The 22983-nt window shown below is 39.0% G+C and overlaps 1 protein-coding gene across 1 annotated transcript; it reads left to right on the top strand.

Moving 5' to 3' along the window:
• Positions 1 to 768: 768 nt before the first annotated feature.
• Positions 769 to 14834, top strand: UCHL1 (ubiquitin C-terminal hydrolase L1). The gene is made up of 9 exons (XM_020991043.2): positions 769 to 896; positions 1022 to 1033; positions 1654 to 1782; positions 5702 to 5852; positions 8793 to 8878; positions 8962 to 9009; positions 9683 to 9749; positions 10090 to 10148; positions 14350 to 14834. The coding sequence occupies exons 1-9, from the start codon at positions 864 to 866 to the stop codon at positions 14434 to 14436; spliced, it is 672 nt and encodes a 223-aa protein (XP_020846702.1). The 5' UTR covers positions 769 to 863; the 3' UTR covers positions 14437 to 14834.
• Positions 14835 to 22983: the final 8149 nt, after the last annotated feature.

Below are 22983 nucleotides of genomic sequence, written 5' to 3'. Positions count from 1 at the left end.
AGCACTTTAAGCCCAGACTAGGAGGCACTAGACTACTTTCTTCCTTAACACAGAGTAGGAGTAGTAGAGACTGCTTTACAATTGGGAGAGTGGGAAAAGAAAGCATATTATAATAATAATAACAACAACTAGTATTTATATAGTATCTAGTATGTGCCAAGTGCTTTACAAACATTATCTCATTTGATGTCACATCAATCCTGGGAGGTAGGTGCTATTATCCCCATTTTACAGTTAAGAGAACTGAAGCAAACAGTGATTAAATTGTTCAAGGTCATACAGCTAATATCTGAAGGTGGATTTGAACTCAGGTGTTCTTGACTCCAGGCCCAGTGTTTCACCCACTGCGTCACCTACCTGCCCTGCACGTCTCCATTAAATTAAAAAAAAAAATTTAAATACCTGTTGACTTTGAACCTTTACTGGAAGCATCAGAGCATGTGACCATTCGTCGTCGTATTTGGAATGATGGAAAATGGATTTACTCAAGTCTTTCTCAGAGATCAGGGGAAGAAAGACACAGACTAAAAAGGCCTCACCCATAACACCTAAGCACCTCTAGGATGCTCATCAGCTTTCATGTTATCTCACCAGTGAAAATGGACACGGCACGGTTTTGGGGGGGTCGGCTGTACCACTCCGTTGCAGGGAGCGGGGATGTGCAATGCGGATTCGCCGCGGCGCGTGTATGTCCCACTAGCTGGGCTGCTCTTGCTCCCCCCCTCCGCAGTAGCCCATAATGAGTCCGACCAGTGGGATATAAAGAGGCGCAGCCGGGCGGGTCTGCTAGCTAGCTCACTCTCACTAGGCTGTTTTTGACAGCGCTCACCTTGCACTCGAGACTCGGGCCGGAACGTGCAAAGATGCAGCTGAAGCCGATGGAGATTAACCCCGAGGTTAGCGGCAGGTGTCCAGTTTCGTGGTCTGGGGAAGAGGGGGTATCGGGGTGAGGCGTCCAGCTCACTGAGTCATCTCTCTCTCTCCCCCCTCCCATTCCTATTCTCTTTCTTGTGCGTTTCAGATGCTGAACAAAGTGAGTGTGGTGGCTCCCGTTATGATTCTTCCTCCTCCATCTTGAGCAGTCTCCTTCTGGGTACCCGGGGTCTGGCTGTTTTCGCAGAATAGCCGCAATCTGCCCCACCCAGTCCGTTGCGGAGGTGGGAGATGGAGGGCGCCTTTCTGTTCTCCTTCCCCTCTCCCCCCTCCCCGCCATGGGTCCTGAGTCTCAGGTCCACCCCTCCGCCTCCAATCTGGCTCAGCGTGACCCCAGGTGTAATTGTGATGCCAGGGCCTAGGATAGGGGAAGGTAGAGCAGCCTAATTGGACGGAGGGGTTGGTGGGAGAGTACACTGCAGGAGGCTGGTCGGTACCTTCCCTAAAATGTAATCCACAATATTCCAGTGCGCTTGGGATGCAACAGCTTGGAGCAGGACACGTGTGGAAAGCTCCGAGCTTTGTGCTGTGTCATTGCGCGCCGACAGTGGAGCAGGGCGGGGCCCTCCTCCCAGCCTGGACTTGGGGGGTGGCAGCGGTGGGTGAAGGAGGGTAGTGGGTAAATGGGTTGGGGAGAGGAAGCCCTTGGCTCTCTGGCTCCCCTGCAGCCCCTAAGCGGGCCTGGTCGGTTGGTCTGGTTTCTGGTCTTGTATCCCACAGGTGCTGACCCGCCTCGGGGTCGGGGGTGATTGGAAATTCGTGGACGTGCTGGGGCTGGAAGAGGATTCTTTGAACTCTGTGCCATCCCCAGCCTGTGCGCTGCTTCTGCTGTTTCCCCTCACTGCCCAGGTAAGAAATCGGGGATATGGATGAGCCCAGTCTCTTCTGCAATCGGTGATTTTTCTTGAGAATTGTTGGGGGGCGGGGATCATAGCTAAATGAAAGGATGGTTATCTGTTTTAGAAACTTAGATGAGTAGAAGCTGCCATCCCGAGGATGGAGAAAACAAAGGATGTGCCCTGAGGAGGGGGACTGTATAGGAGGAGCCTAGCCTTCCCTTCCCATCCTTTCCCTTCCCTGTGAACATATTTACTTGGCTAGCCATTCCTAAAGCAGATGCAGTCAAACTTTCTAGAACAGTAGCTATCTTTAGCTGCTTATGAAGAGCTCTTACTTAGCAAGAGTAAGAGAAGATGCAAGCCCACTCTCTGGGCCTCAGTTTCCTTCTCTGTAATGCAAAAAGGCTGGATTAGATCAAAGCCCTCCCTTACCAATTTCTAAAATTCATGTGTCTTAGAGACGCATCATCAACTCTAAAATTCTATGTGCAATTCAGAAAAAAATTGGTCCAAAGCAATTTTGCCCCATTCTTTTCCCTCCCCTCATTTACTTTGACTGGCTTTTGTCTTAAAGCTTACTTTTAACATCACTCAGGTCTCTTTCTGATTTTTGTAACACTCTAAGGATGGAAGGGGAACCATCTTCTTTAATGACAAAGGTCCAATGAATAAAGAGAACTTCAATCCTAACATAACTACTGGCTGGGTCTGTGAATAGAACTGCGTTTTCTTCCTACAAAATGGAAGGTCATCACTTAGCAACATCAAGATAGGTGAATTGTATAGCAGATTCTCTAACTCAGCCTGAAACAGTGGTTTGTAACCTGAGCTCCATGAACATTTTTAATACTTTGACAGTACTATTTCAATATAATTGGTTTCCTTTGTAATTCTGTGTATTTTATGAATTTTAAAATATTATTTTGAGAAGAGGTTTCCAGGCCTCACTAGACTACCTAAGGGGTAAACACTCTTAGTCTTAGATCTGAGCTTCTAATTTAAGCTCTCAACTGTACCTCTTTGTGTCAGAGATTGTCTTGCTGCCTGTATGGTGAGGTCTTGATTATGACTTTGCCTTCTTTCCCAAATAAACTTGTGACCTGGCAGTTTAGGCTGAAAAGGCAGTTTTTGAATAATGGTTTTTCATAATATAGGAAAATGTGCTCTTTCTGTAAGCACCGAAGTTTATCTTGTTACAGATTACTTACTAAGGGCCCAGATAATAGAATAAAAGATTTCAGAATGAAAACCAAAAAAGATAGGATAAACTAGTTTGCATTAAACTTCTAGCACTCTCTTGCCTCCTTGTGCCATAAAGAGTTGGCATATATGAGTGGGTGAAACTTTAAGGATCCATAATTTTCATTAGTGTGAATAATCTACATATGAACAATGCAGCCATTCTATGCCTGGTAGGCTTTTGGGGTTGCTGTGGCCCCAGCATTTTTGTTGGTGAGCCTTCTGGTCGTGAGCCTCTTGGTGGCAATCCTTAAGGCAGATGTGGGCCCACACTCAGACACTTTCTAGCTTGATAACGAATGTAAACTTGCATAGCCTTTAAAAATTCAGGGGCAGCTAGGTGGCGCAGTGGATAGAGTACTGGCCTTGCAGTCAGGAGTTCAAATCCAGCCTCAGACACATAACACTTACTAGCTATGTGACTCTGGGTGAGTCACTTAACCCCCCAAAAAAATTCAGTGTCATCAAACTTACTCTGTAAGTGATCACATCAAATGGTGTTTCTAATTCTGTGCTTCAGGCAGCAACACAAAGTTACCGTTATTGGTACATTGTGAAGATAAGATAGCCTTCTGGAGAATTTTTGTGGTATGCTAAAATAGCGTTTCTTGCCAGATGCTGAACATAAGCAGAAAGGAGGTTGCCAAGTATAAATGCAACTCTCAGAACTAGCTTCTGAGTTGAATTTAAAAGCATAACACTGTAACTTGTCCATTCGGTATGCTGGTATAGCTTTTGGCCTTAGATCAATGATACCGTAATGACTCATGGCTTTTGATACACCTTGTACACCTTGGGGGTGCAGCAGTATAGATTTTCTGTTCAAAGGCATGAACTCATCTATTACTCAAAAGCTTTTAAACAAAACAAAAGCTAACTTTCAACCTACCTTTCTTTCAGCAGAAAGAGAACCTTAAATCAGGGATCATACCTGTTTTCTAATCTTGGTTCCACTGCTAATTGATCTTAAAGGAGTCATGTCCCACCTGTAGGTTTCCTCTCCACTAATGTTCTTTTCAGCTCTAAAAATAATTCTGTTGTGAGATGTGATATTTAGTTTTTAGACTAAGCTGAATCGCTTTTAAGTGGAAATTTAGAGTACATATCCTCTGATATCAACTTGGAAAATGGGAATGATGCTGTACATATTGTTTCTGAGCAATACTGTTTGCTGCAAGACTTCAAAAAGCAAAAATAGGATGGGGCTGTTCAAACTCCTCTAAAATTAACTGATTTCATTCGAATTACTGACAAAGTATTAACTGATGTACTCTTGATTTCCGTGTCATCCATGAGGGTCTTAAAGCCCAAATCTATTCTGAGAAAGCTTGCTTGCTATGTGAAGCTCTTAAAGCCAATTTCTAATCATGTGATTTAGCCAAGAATCAGACCAACAAATGTTAACTTGGTTGCAAGAGTAGCTTTTCCTTGTCTCACAAAAGCTCACATTTCTCTTCCATTTGAAAAAGATAAGGCTTTAAATGTTTCTGGCACAAATTGTAAAATACCAACAGAAACATTGGAAGGTTGTTTTGTTCTTGGAAAATTCATTGTCATGTGAAAATCACCAATATTTCTTAATTTAGCAAAATGTATATATTCATAGATATGTGTATGTGTGCGTATATACAAAAGTCACTGTATTTTTTTTATCTTTAATAGTTTTACACTGTACTAAAACTTTTGGGACAAGTGATATAGTCTGTATATCTGAGAGTAGTATATGGCGTGGTAGGTAGAGAACTGACCTCACCACTGAGTCAGGAAGACACTGGGTTCACAGGCTGCCTCTGTCACATACTAGATGTCTGAGCCTAGGGAAGTCACCTTCTTGGTGTCTCCACAAACATCTCTTAACACTATAGAGAAGCACCTTCTTACCAGGAGCTCCTCAAACCAAAGGAATCACAGATCCAGACAGCAACGACAAAATCCATAGTCTATTGATAAGGAATTAAAGGCAATATTTAATGAATAAGCAGATGTCCTTCACTTTAGAGTTCTACATGGAGGTGGATTAAATTTCTTCTATTTCCATTCTACTGCCCCCCAAAAAGCACTTTAGACCAAGGGCAAAGCCTAAAGGGCAAAGCCAAACAAATGATATGGGTAGAGAAGAAAAAAAATTTCATCTTAAATTGAAGGTTTTAATTGTAAAAATTGCAAATATTCATGGGCTGCCACCTCATTTGATATTAGGTTTCCCTAGAATCAACATGCTTTTAATAGGAAATATTTCTATCTATTTATTTGTCTAAATTAATAACCTTATATCAAATGGAAATATTTAAATGTATTTTAAATGGAAATATAGATGTGCTTAGGATTATAACTGTAAAGTAATATATCTTTAGGAATTTAGCCTAACTCCTTGCTCTGACTTCATGATGTAGCTAATATTCCAGGCCAAAGGTGGCAGTGGTGTCTAGACAAAACCTTGGACTTCTGTCTAATGCAGATGGTGCACTGCAGTATCAGGGTGGGGCTCTGAGTAATGCTGTCAAACGTGAGCTGGGGGAAGGGCTCATGTTGATATTACCTACAGACAATCTATTTCCAAGGCCTTAGCCAGCTTTTAAAACTAAGGCTTCCAGTAAAATTTTAAGCTGGAACAACAGCTGTTATTATCAGTGACTTAACTTTGAAATATTTAGTGCCCAAAGAACAGATGTTGATTTTAATGTTTATAGCATGAGAACTTCAGGAAAAAACAGATTGAAGAACTGAAGGGACAAGAAGTTAGTCCTAAGGTGTACTTCATGAAGCAGACTGTAGGCAACTCCTGTGGCACCATTGGCCTCATACATGCAGTTGCTAATAATCAAGACAAACTGAACTTTGGTAAGTGTGGCCCTTCCTCAAAATATTTCTTCCTTAATCTAGAGCAGGGTCCTTAGCCCGGCATCCATGCATTTGTTTTTCCAAAACTGTTAATAACAATTTAAATATAATTGATTTTCTTTGCAATCCTATATTTTATTTTGTACACGTGAAAACACAGTTCTAAAAAGGGGTCCATGGCTTCCAGTAGACTGTCAGAAGAGTCCATGACATTTAAAAATGGTTAAGAACCTCTGATCCAAAAGTCACAAACATATCTTATTTACATTTAAAAATATGTTGAAGAAATATGTTGGCCTGAAACCTTGTGCATGGACTGCCAGGGTCCATTTATGAAGGTCATGGCTTGGTAACTATCTGTGACCTCTCTATAGGGTATTTGATTCTAATATGTAATTTATTGGTAATTAGTGCCCTCTAGCCTTAGCATAGCCTATAAATGAGAACTTGTCATCTCTTCCTTCAGAAAGAGAGCTTAGCTTTATTATAAGCATGATTTGGCATTTTTTTGGTGTAGGGTGAGGAGTTTGGGGTAGGGGGATATCAAGGAATGGTGAAAGGTACTATAGTGCCCTAGCTAATATTGAAAAACCTGTTAAAGACTGAAGCAGGCAGGAGAGGTGTTTTATACTACCTAGTAAAACTGACTTGGTTGCTAGTAACCATAGTAACTAGCTGAGGAAGTGTGAAAAAATAAAACAAAAACTGAATGAGGTAATGCATCTGATTCTCAGTATCTAACTCATCTTGTGGGATTTGCGGAAATAAGCAGCACAGAAGCTTTAAACTAAATTTAATGATGCATATAGGACTAAAAGCTCTTGTTTTTTAGTAATAGCTTTGCAAGCTACTTTAGGCCCAAGTTTTGGAAGATTTTAAGCTGAGAGCATAGTCAGATATTTATCAGACGCTTACTATATGTCTACTGCTGTGCCCATCAGAACCACGCTGTCTTGGGCCAGGGTTGAAGTATGAAGTATTACATAGTCCTTTATCTTGAGGAGCTTACTGCAGTTGGAGGTTCAAGACTAACATGAGGTGATTAGAATTTCATAATGGAAGGTCTAAATGTGCTTTCAGACAACATTTGTCAAATCAGTCAAGCGTTCATCATCTTTTGTGCATGGGAACAGTGTTATGCATTGGGGATACAAATATGAAAGCCAGTAATCTGCATTTTGGGTTACTTATGCATGTTGCTTCTAGCTAACACTGGTAGGTATAACCAAGACCAGCTCTTTCATGTTAATAACTTTACTGAAACACTGGGCTGAGGGATTAATCTTGCAAGCTAATAGTTTGATCTCAAAGCTCTCTTCACAGATCCTCCAATGAAAGTTTCATTAGTCCAAAAGTAAACTCATTATTGCCCTCCCCACTTTGTAACTTTGGTTTTACTCTCAAGGGCAGCACCATCTTCCCAAGTCATACAGGCTTACAACCTGGGTGTCATTGTCAACTCCTAATTCACAAGCTGCTGAATATCCAATCATTTGTGAAGTCATGTGGATTTTACCTTCATGAACCATCTCATCTACACCCCTCCCCTCCTCTGACACTGCCACCATCATGGTACAGACCTTTATCATCTCACTCCTGGAGTATTGTAGTAGCCTAGTGATTGGTGTCCCTGCCTCAAGTTTTTCCCTTCTTCAGTCTGTCCTCCACTTAGCTAACAAATCAATCTTCTCTTCTAAAAAGATCTAACCATGTCACCCTCTATTCAGTAAACTCCAGTGGCTCCCTATTACCTCCAGGATAAAATATTAAAAATCCTCTGTTTGGTTTTTAAAACCCTTCAAAAACTGGTCTCCCTTACCTGTCCAGTCTTCTTGCACTTTACTCCCCACCATGTACCCTGTGATGCAATGACGTTGGCCATCTTGCTGTTCTTATACAAGAACTCCCATCACTGGACTCCATATCTGGAATTCTCTCCCTCCTTCACCACCTGGCTCCTTGGCTGCCCAGCTAAAATTCCACCTTTTATAAGAAGCATTTCCTGACCCTCCCCTCTTAATGCTAGTGCCTTCCCTCTTGGTGACTCTCCAATTTATTTTGTTTGTCCATAGGTTTTTGCATATTGTCTCCCCAATTATACTGTTAAGTTCTAGATCAACAACCATGTTGTCTTTCTTTGTATCCCCTGTGCTTAGCAAAGTGCCTCACACGCAGTAAGTGTTTAATAAATGCTTATTGACAGAATAAAAAGCTGTTGTTTGGCACCATTTGTCTTCTAGAATAAGTCCTTTATGTTTACTGTTTGCTGTAACCTCCTCTGGCTCTGTGTGTGCTCTGGTTCTCAGCACATAGCTTTCAGAGGTGTCTAGAAATTATGGGCTACCTTCAGGTAATGAGTTCTCCCTTTTCATAGAGGTTCTCTGAAACCAGGTGTCAGAGAGATGAGCTCTGTAGAAGGAATTCCTTCAGGGAGTTGTAGAAAAAAACCTTCCAATTCTGAGATTCTAGAAGTTACTAAGACTTGTGCCCATAGTGGTGGTAGAAAGAACAAATTAGAATATATAAAAGGAAGATGCTTTGGAGTAACAAGCCTGGCCTCCTGCAGTTGCAGGGTCAGTCTGCTACAACCCAAAAGAAGTCCTAGGACTGGGGAAGAAGTCTGAGGTCATTAACTGAACCTCCCAGCAAATGTAGCATTTCTCATTAACTCTGGTAATGGAAGCCACCCAGTTTTATTATCAGTGAAGAAAATCCAGTCCACATCATCTTAACGACTTTTCAGCACTTGAGCTAGGCAGTAGATTACTAATTAATGTTTTCAAGCCTCTTAGCAGCCATGTCAGGTTCATCTAAGAGCAAGTTAGCTGTCGTGTGGCATGACTTTTTGACACTGATATGAAAATTAAAGTGCTTCTATTAAGACTAGCACGCTTCCTAGTCTCTTACTAAGCATTAACATGTATCTTTACATATTTTTAGATGATGGGTCAGTTCTGAAACAGTTTATTTCTGAAACAGCAAAGCTGTCTCCTGAAGACAGAGCAAAGTGCTTTGAAAAGAATGAGGTAGGAGAAACTAAACAACAACTTATGCACACGAATTTCGATTATTTGCTGAGCTAATAGAATTTTTCCTTTTCCTTTTCCAGGCTATTCAGGCAGCCCATGATGCTGTTGCCCAGGAAGGCCAATGTCGGGTAAACTCAGATCTGCAAATCAGGAATCTCTAGGCCATCCAGGCTCTCCTTATGTTTTCACTGCAATGTGTGATTCATGGAATCTGTGTTCAAAACATTTTCCAGGTCTCCTAGGCAGTTTTAATACTCATCCAAGGCCAGCTAATGGAAGAAAAAAAAGTCTACCTGAAAAAAAATGCTTTGCTAATTTTTCTTTATGAGAACTTTAATTCAAAGTCTAGGTGATAAGTGGTATAGTTCCTCATAGAAGGAACTTTAACCAAGTTTACTTAGTAGACTTAGTGGTAGTTTGCTTAGAATTTAGTCTCTCAGGTATCAGCCCTAAGGTGGTATCCAGCAATACTGTCCCTGAAGTAAAGCATTTAATTATAGTATAAAAAGAAATGCCCTTTTCTGAAGGGATTAAACACAGTGTAGCCTGAAAACAACATCAGGTAAAATTCAATTTAGTCCAAAGATTTTCTTGAAAAAAGTACACCTCTCATATTAACAGTTGATCCTCTGCTAAAAAACAAACAAACAGAATCCTTCAATGTTGATGTATTAAATTTTTTAACATATTTGCAGTTGTTCTGACCAGAATTCTGTTTGGTAATAAAGAAAATCTGTTGGTTAAAAATCAAGACTTAAGCCTAAATTGTGAAATTCTTATTTTTATCTGTTACTTCTTTAGGTAGATGATGAAGTGAACTTCCATTTCATTCTTTTCAACAATGTGGATGGCCATCTTTATGAACTTGGTATGTCTTACAGAAGAATAGACTTCTTTTTAAAAATTCAGGACTAAATTCAGCTGCCACTGTAATGAAGTTTCATGTGTGTAGGTGATTCAGTGCTATTATAGTATTTTATTAGTACTATGCTTACTATTAATGAATCCACGGTAGTGGTTGTTTGTTTGTAAGAGGAGTATATAACTACGTATTTCATTAGTATAGTCAGCTTCCTCTACTGATGTGAATGGTACCTAGGCCTAACATTTCAGTGATGCCAGGCAGTTATAAAACTAAGTAATTTTCCTGTGGTCACACAATATGTTGATATGTGCTACAAATTAACCTTGCTGTTTTTTTCTTTTAGATGGACGAATGCCATTTCCTATCAACCATGGGTCCACTTCAGATGACTCAGTGCTTAAGGTATAACCTAAGCTATAGAACTTTTCAGATGGAAAAGATAATAAGGTTCTATGGATTAGGGACCATCTTAGGGTAGCAGTCTAGAAGAACGTTTATTTTCCATCAGGTCTTTTTTTTATGCCATAGTTGTTTCTTAATGTACCATCCCTTGTGTCAAAGAAACAGTAGCACCCTACTGACTCTGTCAGTTAGCATGAGTGCCACATTCCCTATGGGTAGTCAATTCCACTTGCTTCTCCCTTTTGGGAAGTATACTTGATTTTCTGGCTTTTGAGACCAAGATTGTTCATTTGTAGAAGTCTTGAAAGAACTCTGCCGCTATCCAGACTGAGCTATACCATGGTGGTGGTGGGACTATGGCATCACTTGAATATATAAAGATGAGCATTTATTAAATAGTTAGCCACAACCTAAAGGCAGTGTTGACATGAAAACCAACGACTGCTTCCCTGTAGGATTAAGGTGACCATTTAAAGACATCAGGTTGTGAAAGTTTACAACCTATGGCATAGACTTATAGGATAGGATTATAGTATGGTTCCGGTATGTTGAAATTTATAAGCATACCACAACCGTAAGTGGTTATGCTAAGTTTACAGATGACATAGAAGATCATTAACTCTTCCCAATCACTGACTAGTTTAATCTATTTTTATTTTAATTTTCATTATACTCTTAAATACTAAAAGAAATAAACCAAATGGAATAAATCTTGAAATAGAACCCTAAAACTATTCACACTTTAATAATAAATATCACAGTCTATTTCTAATATTTCTAGATGAGATTACTTTCTTTAATATTATCGTTTTGTCACTTAGTCATGTCTGACTGTGATCTCATTTGGGGTTTTCTTGGTAAATACACTAGAGTGGTTTGCGTTTTCTTCTCCGGCCCATTTTACAGGAGAGAAAACTGAGGCAAACAGGGTTAAGTGACTTGCCCAGGGTCACACAACTAGTAAGTATCTGAGGCCAAATTTGAACTCAGTTCCTTCTAACTATAGGACTGGCACTGTTTCTGTTGCTCCACTTAGCTTCGTGGGTGTATTCTTTGATATACACCCCATTAATGGATCACTTTTATTAGAAAAAATAAGCAGGTTAAGTATGTTCTCTTTCTTGTTCTTCACCATATTCATTCTTACCCTAACTAAAAATATTTAATTTTTTTCAAATGTTTATTTAGTTTTCATTTTCAAGATTCACTTTTATAAGATTGTAAGTTTGATTTTCTCCCCCACTTTCCCTTCCCCCCTCCTCAAGACAGCATGAACTAAGTAAAAAAATATTTAGTATCAAGTAGTAATAATTTGGGATCAGAGCAGATATTAAAAATTACAAACTTTCATCATTCGTAGTATAATGGATATTCCGATAATCTTCTATTTTGATATCTTGTAATTTACGAACTGGCAGCCCAGTGCTAGAAAGGCATGTTCAGATTTAACTGTACATGGGCCTTTTATTAACAAATCTCTGGCTATAATTCAACTGAAACATTACATACAATTTTATGAAATGGGAAAACATTTTATTTCAAGACCCATCTGTTGAACTCTATATGACGTCTCCTATTATAATAATCATTACTTTAGTAATAGAATACTAAATGCTGCCCATATGATAAGTTTTTGTAGACTTACTGGAATAAATTTATTACAAAAATGAGTAGTCTAGAGTTGAAGGAAAAGCAAAGTCTTCTTGGTAAAAATTTTCATCCTAAACAAGAGATAACTTGTTAAATAAACTTTTTACTGATTATGGAACTACATATTAATTCATTACCCAATACAATTTAATCCAAATTTTAGAATACTTGTGTATTGACTCATCAGAAAGCTGCCCATTTGATTAAACAGTCAGATACTTTATTTAAATGTACAGTTCAGTAGGTCAGGAAAAATATAGCATAAGTACATTCCATACAAAGAACTTAAAGAGATTAGACACTGAAATATCAACTGTTCTCTATAGAGAATTTAGTGCTCAGAGTAAACCAATCCAAGGTGGAACATGGAAGGGGTAAGGGAGTTTAATGACTGAAATAGAACAAATTATAAATTAGCGCTGTAAAATGGAATACCCGGGACATTAGTGACTTGAATGATATATTCGAGGACCAAACCAAAAATGTTAACCTAGTCATTCATTCTTAACCATTTTGGTGCTTATCTCAGCAAGCAATATTTTATTAGAGTTTTAGAGCTGGAAGGGATCTTTCAGGCCATTTAGTCCAACTCCTTCATTTTAGGCATGAGGAAATAGAGGTCCAGAAAAGCTGGAATGATGAGGTTTCAAATAGCTGATGATCCTTCCCATGGAAGGGATCAGACTTATTCTGCTTGGCCCCAGAGGGCAGAGCTAAGAGAAAGAGCTAAGAGAATTTTGGAGGGGCAGGGGAAGATTTTAACTTTATACAAGATGTAACTTAATAGAATTTCCCAACAATAGATAACACTTATTTTCCTCTCACCTACTTACAGGTCCTCTGTAGGACATAAGATGTTATTTGCTAATGAATGCTTCCTTAAATCTATAATATCTTATTTATGACTAAGATTTCAAGGTGTAATGATTCTGACATATCTTTTAATATTCAGATACATCTTGTAATGAGTTTAAATCATTTCATTAAAGTTTCAAATATATTTACTTAAAAGTAAAAATAATAGCTAGCATTTATATAGAGCTTAAGGTTTGCAAAGTACTTTGTGTATGTTATCTCATTTGATCCTCACAACAATCCTGTAAGGTAGATGTTGTTATTGTTATCCCATTTTACAGATGAGGAAATTGAGGCTGAGAAAGGATGTGATTGCCTGAGGTCATGTGGCATGGCTAGTAAATGTCTGAGGCAGGAATCAAACTCGAGTCTTCCTGACTCCAATCTTGGTGACTTCAACCAGAACGATTGATCATATATCCAGATTGGTTAGGGAGTAAGTAGTAAGTTTTCCCCAGTGACACTTAACTGAATTATGACATAGTGAAGAAATAATAAGAACATGGACTACTTATATCTTTGGGAAAGTAACTTAATCCTTTCTTAATATTTCTACTTGGTGAGTTCTTACCAGTGCATCTTTCCAGGTGCAGCCCAACTACCACCTCTATCTTAATGTCATTAAGTAAGTTTTCCTACTAAATTACTCATAGCCCATTGTTCCATGTCTTGTATTACAGGGTTTTGTATGCTTACCTCTCCTGCTAGATGAGGAAGAGGGGTCTTGTCCTGTTCATCTTTGTATTCTCTGTAATGTCTAGCACATCAGTTACCCAGGTGCTTAATTGACTGAATGACAACTGTTCTAGGCTTCATTTTTTTCATCTATCAAATGACAGGTTTGCATTCTCTTGCTAAGGTCCTTCTGGCTCTAAAACTCAGTTTGAGGTACTTAGAAACTTACAATTGGAGATAATTGGAGAAATCTTGCTCTAAAACTGGGAAACTTCTTCATGTACATAGTCACTTGTCTTCTAGGGCCCTCGTTCATTGGCATCTCTTCAAGAGAGGCTAGTTTTGCCATTTACAACTCTGTTATAAACAAAGCTGGAAAGTGGAGACACTCCTACTCTCTTTCCTCATCTTCCCCATGGGAACACTACAGAAATCTTCCAACTTGTAAATGTAGATCTAGGTGTAAATATAGAGGGGGAGGAAGGGCAGGGACCTTTTAATCTGACAAGCCGTATAAACCTCCTTAAGTAAATTTAAAATACTGCATGGTCTCACCCTCTTACCTTGAGCTCAGCTTATTAGGTTTATTGGAAAGCAATCCAGTCTTCCAAATGACAAAAAGTTTGAGACATTAGTAGAATCCATTAATACTGTGTTTTGTCCCACTGATACTGTAGGATAGTGTTTATTTTTTGTTTTGGGTTCTTTTTTTTTGTCTAGAAATGTGTAGTATTTTATTTTTCCCTAGTTACATGCAAAAACAATTTTTAGCATTTCATTTTTAAAACTTTGAGTTTCAAATTTTCTCCCTCCTTCCCTCCCCACTCCACCCCCATTGAGAAGGCGAGCAATTCAATCTAGGTTATACATGTATAGTCATATCCATAATAGTCATGTTGTGAAAGAAAACATAGACCAAAAAAAAAAACCTCAAGAAAAATAAAGTTTAAAAAAAAGTGTAGGATAGTGTTTTGATGACTCATCAGCTACTGAATCTTAACTCTGAACTTGTTTGTTTCAGGGGGCTGCCGAGATCTGTAGACAGTTCACAGAACGTGAGGAAGGAGAAGTTCGTTTTTCTGCCGTGGCCCTCTGCAAGGCTGCCTAATGTCCTCACAGGAAGGATTTAACTCATTTCTTTCCTCAGCTTTAAAGCACATGCCTAACAGTGCAGTCAAAGATGCTTCAGTACTTATGGCACAGCTGTTGTTATGTTTTGGTTCTGCAGAATTGCTCCTGCCCCAACCATACCCAAGTAATGTCAGAGCTTAACTTTTAAGTTTTTGAGCAAAGTTTGATAGGAATTCTTTAGACACAGAATATGTCTGAGGGAATTTCCCCTCCCCCACCCCTTCCCTGGGCTCAGTATTGTGATGTCTTGTGCCCTGAGGAATATCTAATGCTTTCTATAGCTAGTTTAACTTGTGCCTGTAACTTAAGCCCCAATTGTGGTTTACATGTACCTGATAGAAAAGAATAAAAGTTTTCTGCTGATTAAAAAAAAAAGTCTGGTGGTTCCCTCTAAAACTAGCAAATGGACTATACTGAGAATAAGAATCCTTATTTAATAGGTTAATACCTGTTAAGATTCAAAACTAGGCATAAGGTATAGTTTATGTGTATGTTGCCAATTCTGCTCAGTTTGGATTAACTCTATATACTTAAGGATTTTTCCATTGAAGTTGGCCACCTTTGTCATAAGCATGTTATTCTTCCTCTGGACATGATCGACTGACCTGTCAAATGAGTGGTTCCTGGTTAGGATGAGAAAATGGTCCCACCTTAATTTGAAGTTAAAAGAGCATTCAGATCACTTCTCTGACACGTGCCCTGGGTGCCTGTGGACAAGTCACTTGATGTCTTTGGGCCTCAATTACATCATCCATGAAAGGGGACGAGACTAGATGACTTTTGAGGTTCCTCCTAAGCCATCTCTATGATCTATGACAATAATGGAGAGATGATTCTAAGTAGCCCTACTGCCACCTGTTTTCAGCTCCTGATTCATTCATTCATTCATTCCCTCATGGTATTAATACCTGCTCATGTGTGAACCAGCTCCCATGCTTTCTGGAACTTCAACTAGAACTCCCACATATTCACATGCACTGAAATTTAATTTTCTCTTATCAGAGGCCATTTCTGATACAGTGAGGAGAAGAATTTGGGTTTGGTTTGAGGGATGGCTTATAGAATTGCATTTTGACTCTGAAATACTTTAAGCTTATGCCACTTTCTCCCCACCCCACCTTCAGGTGATTGTGATTTTAGTACCTTATGATCTTTCATATCATACTGAGTCCCACCATTGTGCTCATGACTCCTTGCACCCTGCTCATACCGTCCTTCAAATCCAGGGATCCATTTATTCACCCCACTTCATCCACAGGCAGGCAGCCGCACTTGGGATTTCACCTTGTAGCACCATACCACCTAAAAAATCCTAAAAGACACTGCCCATGACTAACTTCAGTCTTCCCTTATATCTATATCCAGCCTTGACCCTAGGGTTAACCACATTTCACTGGCCACTACCTTAGGATTCCTTGTCTTCTTGCCTGATTCTGCCATTCTAACCTATCTTGTTCCTGTGCCAGGCACTGGCACATAATCAGTGCTTAATATGTGCTTGCTGATTAATCCCTGGTTGTCCTGCACCATTTGATTTCCAGTTCCTAGAGAAAGGCACATACTTTAACTGATCCATAAAATGGGGACAATGCCTGCAGTAGCTCACAGGATTGTAAGGCCCAAAAGTAAAAATGGGTTTAAAGTGTTTGGCAAAACTAAATGTGCCGTGTTGGATGGATTGAAGATGAGATGTGTTAAGGAACCATTAACAACAATCCAAACAGGTAGTATGGAACCTCTATTGGGCTAGCAGCAGTGGAAATGATTGGTATAATAGAAAACGATAACTGACATTTATTTGGTACTTTAAGATTTGTAAAATGCTTTGCAAACATCTCATTTTATCCTCCTAAAATATTCCTTTTTTATAGATGAAGAAACTGAAGCAATCAGAAAAGGCAGCAGGTTTAGAAAGAATAATGACTTTTTTACTATCAAAATATATTAATGTGTTAACATGTTCTAAACTCAGGGGGAAGACTGGGTTATATGACTGTCTAGGATTCAATTTGCCCTATGATCTGGTATTTCCATTGGTGAAGGGTTTTCTAGTTTTGTGGTCCTTGAGCGAGGAGCACAATGTGTGAAAACCCAATGAGGAGAATAAATAATGCAGGAAATTCTTTCCTTAAACAAATAAAAAATTTTTTAAAAGAAGCTGAATTCAGAGAATCTCTACACTAATCTATTACTTTCACCAATACTGTTTCCCTACACTAATTTTAAGCAATATATACTAGAGAAATAAATACCAATTTCCTGAGAAAGTGGACCACTCACCTAATTAATCCAAAATTATTCCTCCTCCATAATGGTATTACTTTCTTACTTGTCATAATTCCTAATGAATGGCATGTCTGAATGATAAAGCCAAGTGTGAGATGAGAAGCCCAAGGAAAACAATGCAGACCTGCTCTTTAAACAATTATTTATTTTTATAATTTTTAAACACTCATTTCTTCTTTTTAAAAACACTCATTTCCCTCCTCCCTGGCTTTCCCTTATAACAAAAATGTGTACATTAAACCAACTGACATAGCAACCATGGCTGACATTGTGTCCCATGTTCTGTGCCCCAAATTACACACCTCTCCTAGATGAGGAGGGAGGTCCAGCTCCTTATTGCTTCTCTGGGGTAAATATTGGTCACTACAATGATATGACTTGTGCCTTTGTTTTTAGTGTTCTTTTCATTTACATTATTATGGTCATATTTTTAGTGCTATTTACTTTACTCTTCATGAATTCATTTAAGCTTTTTATGCTTCTCTGAATTCATATGTTTCTTTGTCACAGTTTCCATTGATGTGGCATAATTTAGCCATTACCCAAACCTTGGGCACCCTACCTTCTTTTTAGTTCTTTGCTACCACACAAGTGCTATTATGAATATTTTGTTGTAAATGGGGCCTTTCTTTCTGTCCTTAGCTTTTTTAGGATATATGCATAACATATATGCATAACAGTAAGATCTCAAAGAGTATGAACCTGCCAGTCACTTTATTCAATAGGATAATTCCAAATTTCCCTTAAGAATGGTCAGACCTGGGGCAGCTATGTGGCGCAGTACGGGCCCTGAAGTCAGGAGGACCTGAGTTGAAATCTGGCCTCAGACCAAACACTTGACATTTACTAGCTGTGTGACCCTCGGCAAGTCACTTAACCCCAATTGCCTAAAAATTAAAAAAAAAAAGAATGGTCAGACCAATTAACAGAGAAACTAATTCTGGAAATTCATATGTTGATACTTCAATGGCTCTGTGGTTTGATAAATAAAGATTATCTATCTGGCCAGTGATGTAGATCAGAGCCCATTTATGCCTATCCATCCCCTGTAACACTAGTCCATGTCCTCTCATAATTCCTCCACAAGAGGTCCACTCAACAATCTGGGGTTTCCAATAGAGGGCACAGAATGTCCATCTATAAATCCTTACTTTACACATATGACCAGTCCACCATCTTTTCCAGTCCTACATCAGCCTGATAATCATTCATGCTAGCTCTTGTGCCCAAGTCCTCATTGGTTATGTGCTTCATTCAGCCTCTTTATGCTCACCATCCATCTTTGCATATTTCTTTCAATAACTTGTAATTTTGATATTTCAGAAGTAGTGGTATTCTATGAATTTCAGACACATAGCATCACCTAAGAATCATCTTGAGGTGATTTGAAATACTTTGTAGTTATAAAAAAATAAAACAGTCTAGTGTACTCTTCCTCCTATTGAATTTTGGTCCCGGTGTGCTTTCCAGATGCTATACCTATTTTGTATGTATGTGTGTATGTATATATGCATGTATGTGTATGTATATGTGTGCATATATGTTGTGTGCATATATAGCGATGGACCAACTCTATGATTTATATATCTGGCTACATTTCATAGTGAGAGCTATAAACATTCATCTACTTAGTTATTTCTTTGTGGACAATTAGGCTAATCTCTTTTAAATGATTCTAGATCTCATTTAGAAGTCTCTACTATGTTCTGATGGTTGATTAAATCAACAATCAAAAATGCCATCTACAAACGGGAGAATCAGGCCCTCAGTTTATAAGGAATTCCTCTTTCAACTGGGTAAGTTCAGGGCCAGTGACAAATGCCTTAGAGAAGCATCTACATCCTTGATTTATGCCTTATTTAATGTAACTACAAAAGAATAACTGAACAAAGTTATCCTTCAAGGAATCTTAGATTTTAACATACCTAAGTCACTTTGTTGAAGGTAAACTTTTAAGGTAGTGTAACAGGATATGAAGCACATAGAGAGCGGCACTGACTGCTTCCAGCCAACACTGAACAACTTGGGTGCTTTGGGGATGACAAAGCAATCACTTTCTGGGCCATTGGGATTTCTTCTCAGTGGATTTCTTCTCTTCCAGGCTACAGATCATGTCAGGAAGGCTATCTACAATGCCCCTACTTCCTTTGCTTTCACTTTCTTCTTAACTCTTTACAATCTGTTTTCCAACCTCATCATTCAACTGATGGAAGTTACTAATGATCCCTTAATTACCAAATCTAATTGCAAAAATTACCAAATTTTCTTAATCCTCATTAGTCTTGACCTCTAGGTAAGAACTGATGTCATCAATTACCTTCCTCCTCGGTACTCTTTTCTCTCTAGGATTTCATGATCCCACTCTCTTTCCTGGTTCTCTTAGCTGGCTCCTCATTCAGGTAATTTCTGCTAACCAAGGGTATCCCATAAGGCCCTCTCCTGGCCTCTCTTCTCTTCTCCCTATAAACCATTTCACTTGCTGATCTCATTAGCTCCCATGGATTCAGTCATCATCTCTATGGTGATGATTATCAAATCTACTTATCCAGTAGACCTCTTTGTAGATATTCAATCTTGCATCTCCAACTGCCTACTAGACATTTTGAACTATCCGTCCTTTAGCTATCTCAAACTCAACATGTCCAAGGCTCATTTTCTTCCCACTTCCAACTCGAAAACTTTCCCTCTTTCTCTCTTTTTTTTTGTTTGTTTGTGTGTTTTGGCTAGGCAATGGGGTTAAGTGATTTGCCCAGGGTCACACAGCTAGTAAGTGTGATGTGTCTGAGATCGGATTTGAACTCAGATCCTCCTGAATCCAGGGCCAGTGCTCTATCCACTGTGCCAACTAGCTGCCCCAGCCTTTCCCTCTTTCTTACTTCTCTATAACTACTGAACATATCATCATCCACCCAGTCACCCAGCCTCACAACTTGGGTGTCATCGTTGACTCCTCACTACCACTCTTCCTTATGTCTGATCTGTTTCCAAGGCCTATCGATTTTCCCTTTGTAATACCTCACGTACATGCCCCCTTGTCTCCTTTGGTACTACCACCACTCTGGTGCAGGCCCTTATTCCCTTAGGCCTAAATTATTGCACTAACCTGCTGATTGGATTGCCTGCCACACGTCTCTCCCCATTCCAATCCATTCTCCATTCAGCTGTCAAAGTTATTTTCCACAAGTGCTGAGCTGACCATATCACTTCCCTATTCAGTAAACTCCAATGGCTCCTTATCACCTCTAGGATCAAATCAAAAAATCCTCTTTTTGGAATTCAAAGCCCTCCATAACCTGCCTCCCCCCAGCCCAACTCCAGTCTTCCTTCCCTGTCTTTTTATACCTGCCCCATCAAGTACTCTGCAATCCAGTGACATTGGCCTCTGTGTTCTTCAAACAAGACACTCCATCTCCCAATTCCAGGCATTTTCACTGGTGGTCTGCTATGCCTGGAATTCTCTCTCTCTCCATCTCTGCCTCCTGGTTTTCCTGGCTTCCTTCAAACTTCAGCTAAAGTCCCACCTTTTTGTTTTAATGTAGGTAGTATTTTATTTTTTTCAATTACATGTAAAAACATTCATTTTTATAAGATTTTGAGTTTCAAATTTTTCTTCTTTCCCCCTCCTTAAGACAGCAAACAATCTGATATAGGTTATACATGTGCAATCACGTCAAACATATTTCCATATTAGTCATATTGTGAAAGAAGAAACAGAACAAAAGGGAAAAAAAACATAGACACCAAAAAACAAGAAAGAAAGTGAAAATAATATGCTTCGATCTGCATTCCAACTCCATCAGTTCTTTCTCTGAATTTGGATAGCATTTTCCATCATGAGTTTAAGTCCTACCTTTTATAGGAAGCCTTTTCCTGACCTTTCTTCATTTTATTTCCATTTTATACTGTATGTAATTTGTCTATACCTAGTTATTTGTAGCTTGTCTCCCCCATTAGACTGTGAGCTCCTTGAGAACTGGGACTTTCTTTTGCCTTTCTTTGTATCCCTAATGCTTAGCACAGTGCTTTGCACATAGTAGGAGCTTAATAAATGTTTATTGACTGAACAAATGACTGTTTGAACCTCTTCCATGAGGGCTGAGGGAAGGGGCCACCCTTCTACTGATCCTGGGCTCCATAGCAGCTATGAGTACATAGTAACTAAAGCACACAGTCTGTTTGCATGAACCTGTGACTGTATTTCAGAGCCTTAGCTGCCTGCCATAAATGAGAAAGCAGCAATCCTGTGGTGGATGTTTCTAGCCTTGGGAGCCTCCTTGTCAATTTGAGAGGCTGGCAAATCTTGGGTCCCTTGTTTAGAACTGACTTCTGCATTCCTTCACTGGTAGCTAGAGGAACTCAATACCTGATTTGGCTTGCCAGAAGAGGAGGAAATACTTTGGACAGTGCAGAGCCAAGGTGAAATATAAAATGCTGATTTTGCAGCCCCTCAAAGGCTTTGCTGTTATTACCTTCCCTCTGAAATTACATTCTATTTATTCTGTATCTATCTTGTATGTACATAGTTATTATTAGAATGTGAACTTCTTGAGGGCAGTATTCATGTTTTTTGCCTTTCTTTGTAATCCCAGTGCTTAGCACAGTGCCTAACACATAGTAAACACAATAACTACTTGTTGACTGATTTTATGTTTTTATGATATTAGGTCTCAGTCTCCCAGGACAATATAAAAATAAATATGTTACTGAATCATATTTTAAGTCAATAATGAGTGTGCTTTTGTATTCTCTGTACCTTTCCATCAACTGTATGACTGAAAAGACATAGTTAGCTTTAGAATGTCATTTGTGAAAGGTTTCCTGACTTTCTACCCCTGGAGCCAACACGAATCACATCCAGGTTGCAACGAGGATCAAGATTGTTAACAGTGGCAGCGAGGTGGCACAGTGGATAGAGCACCGGCCCTGGATTCAGGAGGACTAGAGTTCAAATCCAGCCTCAAGCACAAAACACTTACTAGCTGTGTGACCCTGGGCAAGTCACTTAACCCCATTGCCTAGCCAAAAAAAATAAAATTATTAACAAAAAGTACTACACCTTCCTGGAGAGTGATTTCTGCACAAGCAAACCCTTCTGTGATGTGTTGGTTATGATACCCAGAAAGAAGCTTGTGAGATGTTAGGGGCAGCTAGGTGGTGCAGCGGATAGAGCACTGACCCTGGAGTCAGGAGCTCCTGAGTTCAAATCTGACCTCAGACACTTGACACTAGTTGTGTGATCCTGGGCAAGTCACTTAACCCTGATTAAAAAAGCAAAAAAAGATTGTGAGATGTTACTCATTTGAAGAGAGAATTATAGACATCAAATTTCAGGAAAAAGAAGAGGGATATATACTATCACTAGCTCTCTAATAATCTTGGGAACAGCTTTTACCCCCCCTGAGAAAAAAAAAAGAAAGATTGCCTATTCCCTTCTTATCCTTTTATCCAGCATGTCCTTAATGTGCATGTAGATTGTTCTCATAAAGATTTTATAGAAATGGGAAAGTAGATATATGAGGTCTTTAGTTAATGGTGGGAGGCAGCAATGATGTTCAGGATTTTTTTTTCTGTGTTTGATATTCTTCCTTTTTGTTATCTTGAGAACTGATCCCTCAGAATTGTGAATTTCCAGCAGACTTCATCTGTGTATACTTGCTCTAGTAAAGCTGTTCTTCTAATCTTTGTTTGTTTGTTTGTTTGTTTGTCATTCCTAATTACTAACGCAACGTACTGAGGGTTGTGATACTAGAGTCCAAATGTGGTGGCTATATTTTAATGGATGTAGAAAATAATTTGCTTGGACTCAGAGTGCAAATTGAAGCATATTTTCTCTCTTTTTTTCTTGTTTATATTTTTGCTTTTCAAGACATGGCTAATTCAAAATTAGGTTTTGTATGACTTTCATGTGTATAATAGTGATTGTATTTCTTGCCTTCTCAGTGGTTTGGGGAGGGGTGGAAGAAAGGAGAGAATTTAGAACTGAAAATAAAATAAAATTGATTTTTTAAAAATATAAGATAATTTACTACAGCCAGCCATCTTGAGAGATCTTTTCCATTTTTTTCATCCATTTGTTTTCCTCTTTGCATTTTTATTCTGAAATGTTCCTGGGATGATATGACTTAATTGGGATTCTTGTCAAACTTTCTGTAAAATTACTTTTCTCACTACTGGTTCATGCTGTTTTATGAGGTAATACTGCTTGCAATCTTCTACCAATCTCATCTGAAGATTTTAC

The sequence above is a fragment of the Phascolarctos cinereus genome, unplaced genomic scaffold (genome assembly GCF_003287225.1).
Source record: "Phascolarctos cinereus isolate Bilbo 61053 unplaced genomic scaffold, phaCin_HiC Scaffold_9;HRSCAF=440, whole genome shotgun sequence".
NCBI classification, from domain to species: domain Eukaryota; kingdom Metazoa; phylum Chordata; class Mammalia; order Diprotodontia; family Phascolarctidae; genus Phascolarctos; species Phascolarctos cinereus.
Note: the sequence above shows the minus strand (reverse complement) of the source record. Positions and strands in the feature narration are given on the sequence as shown.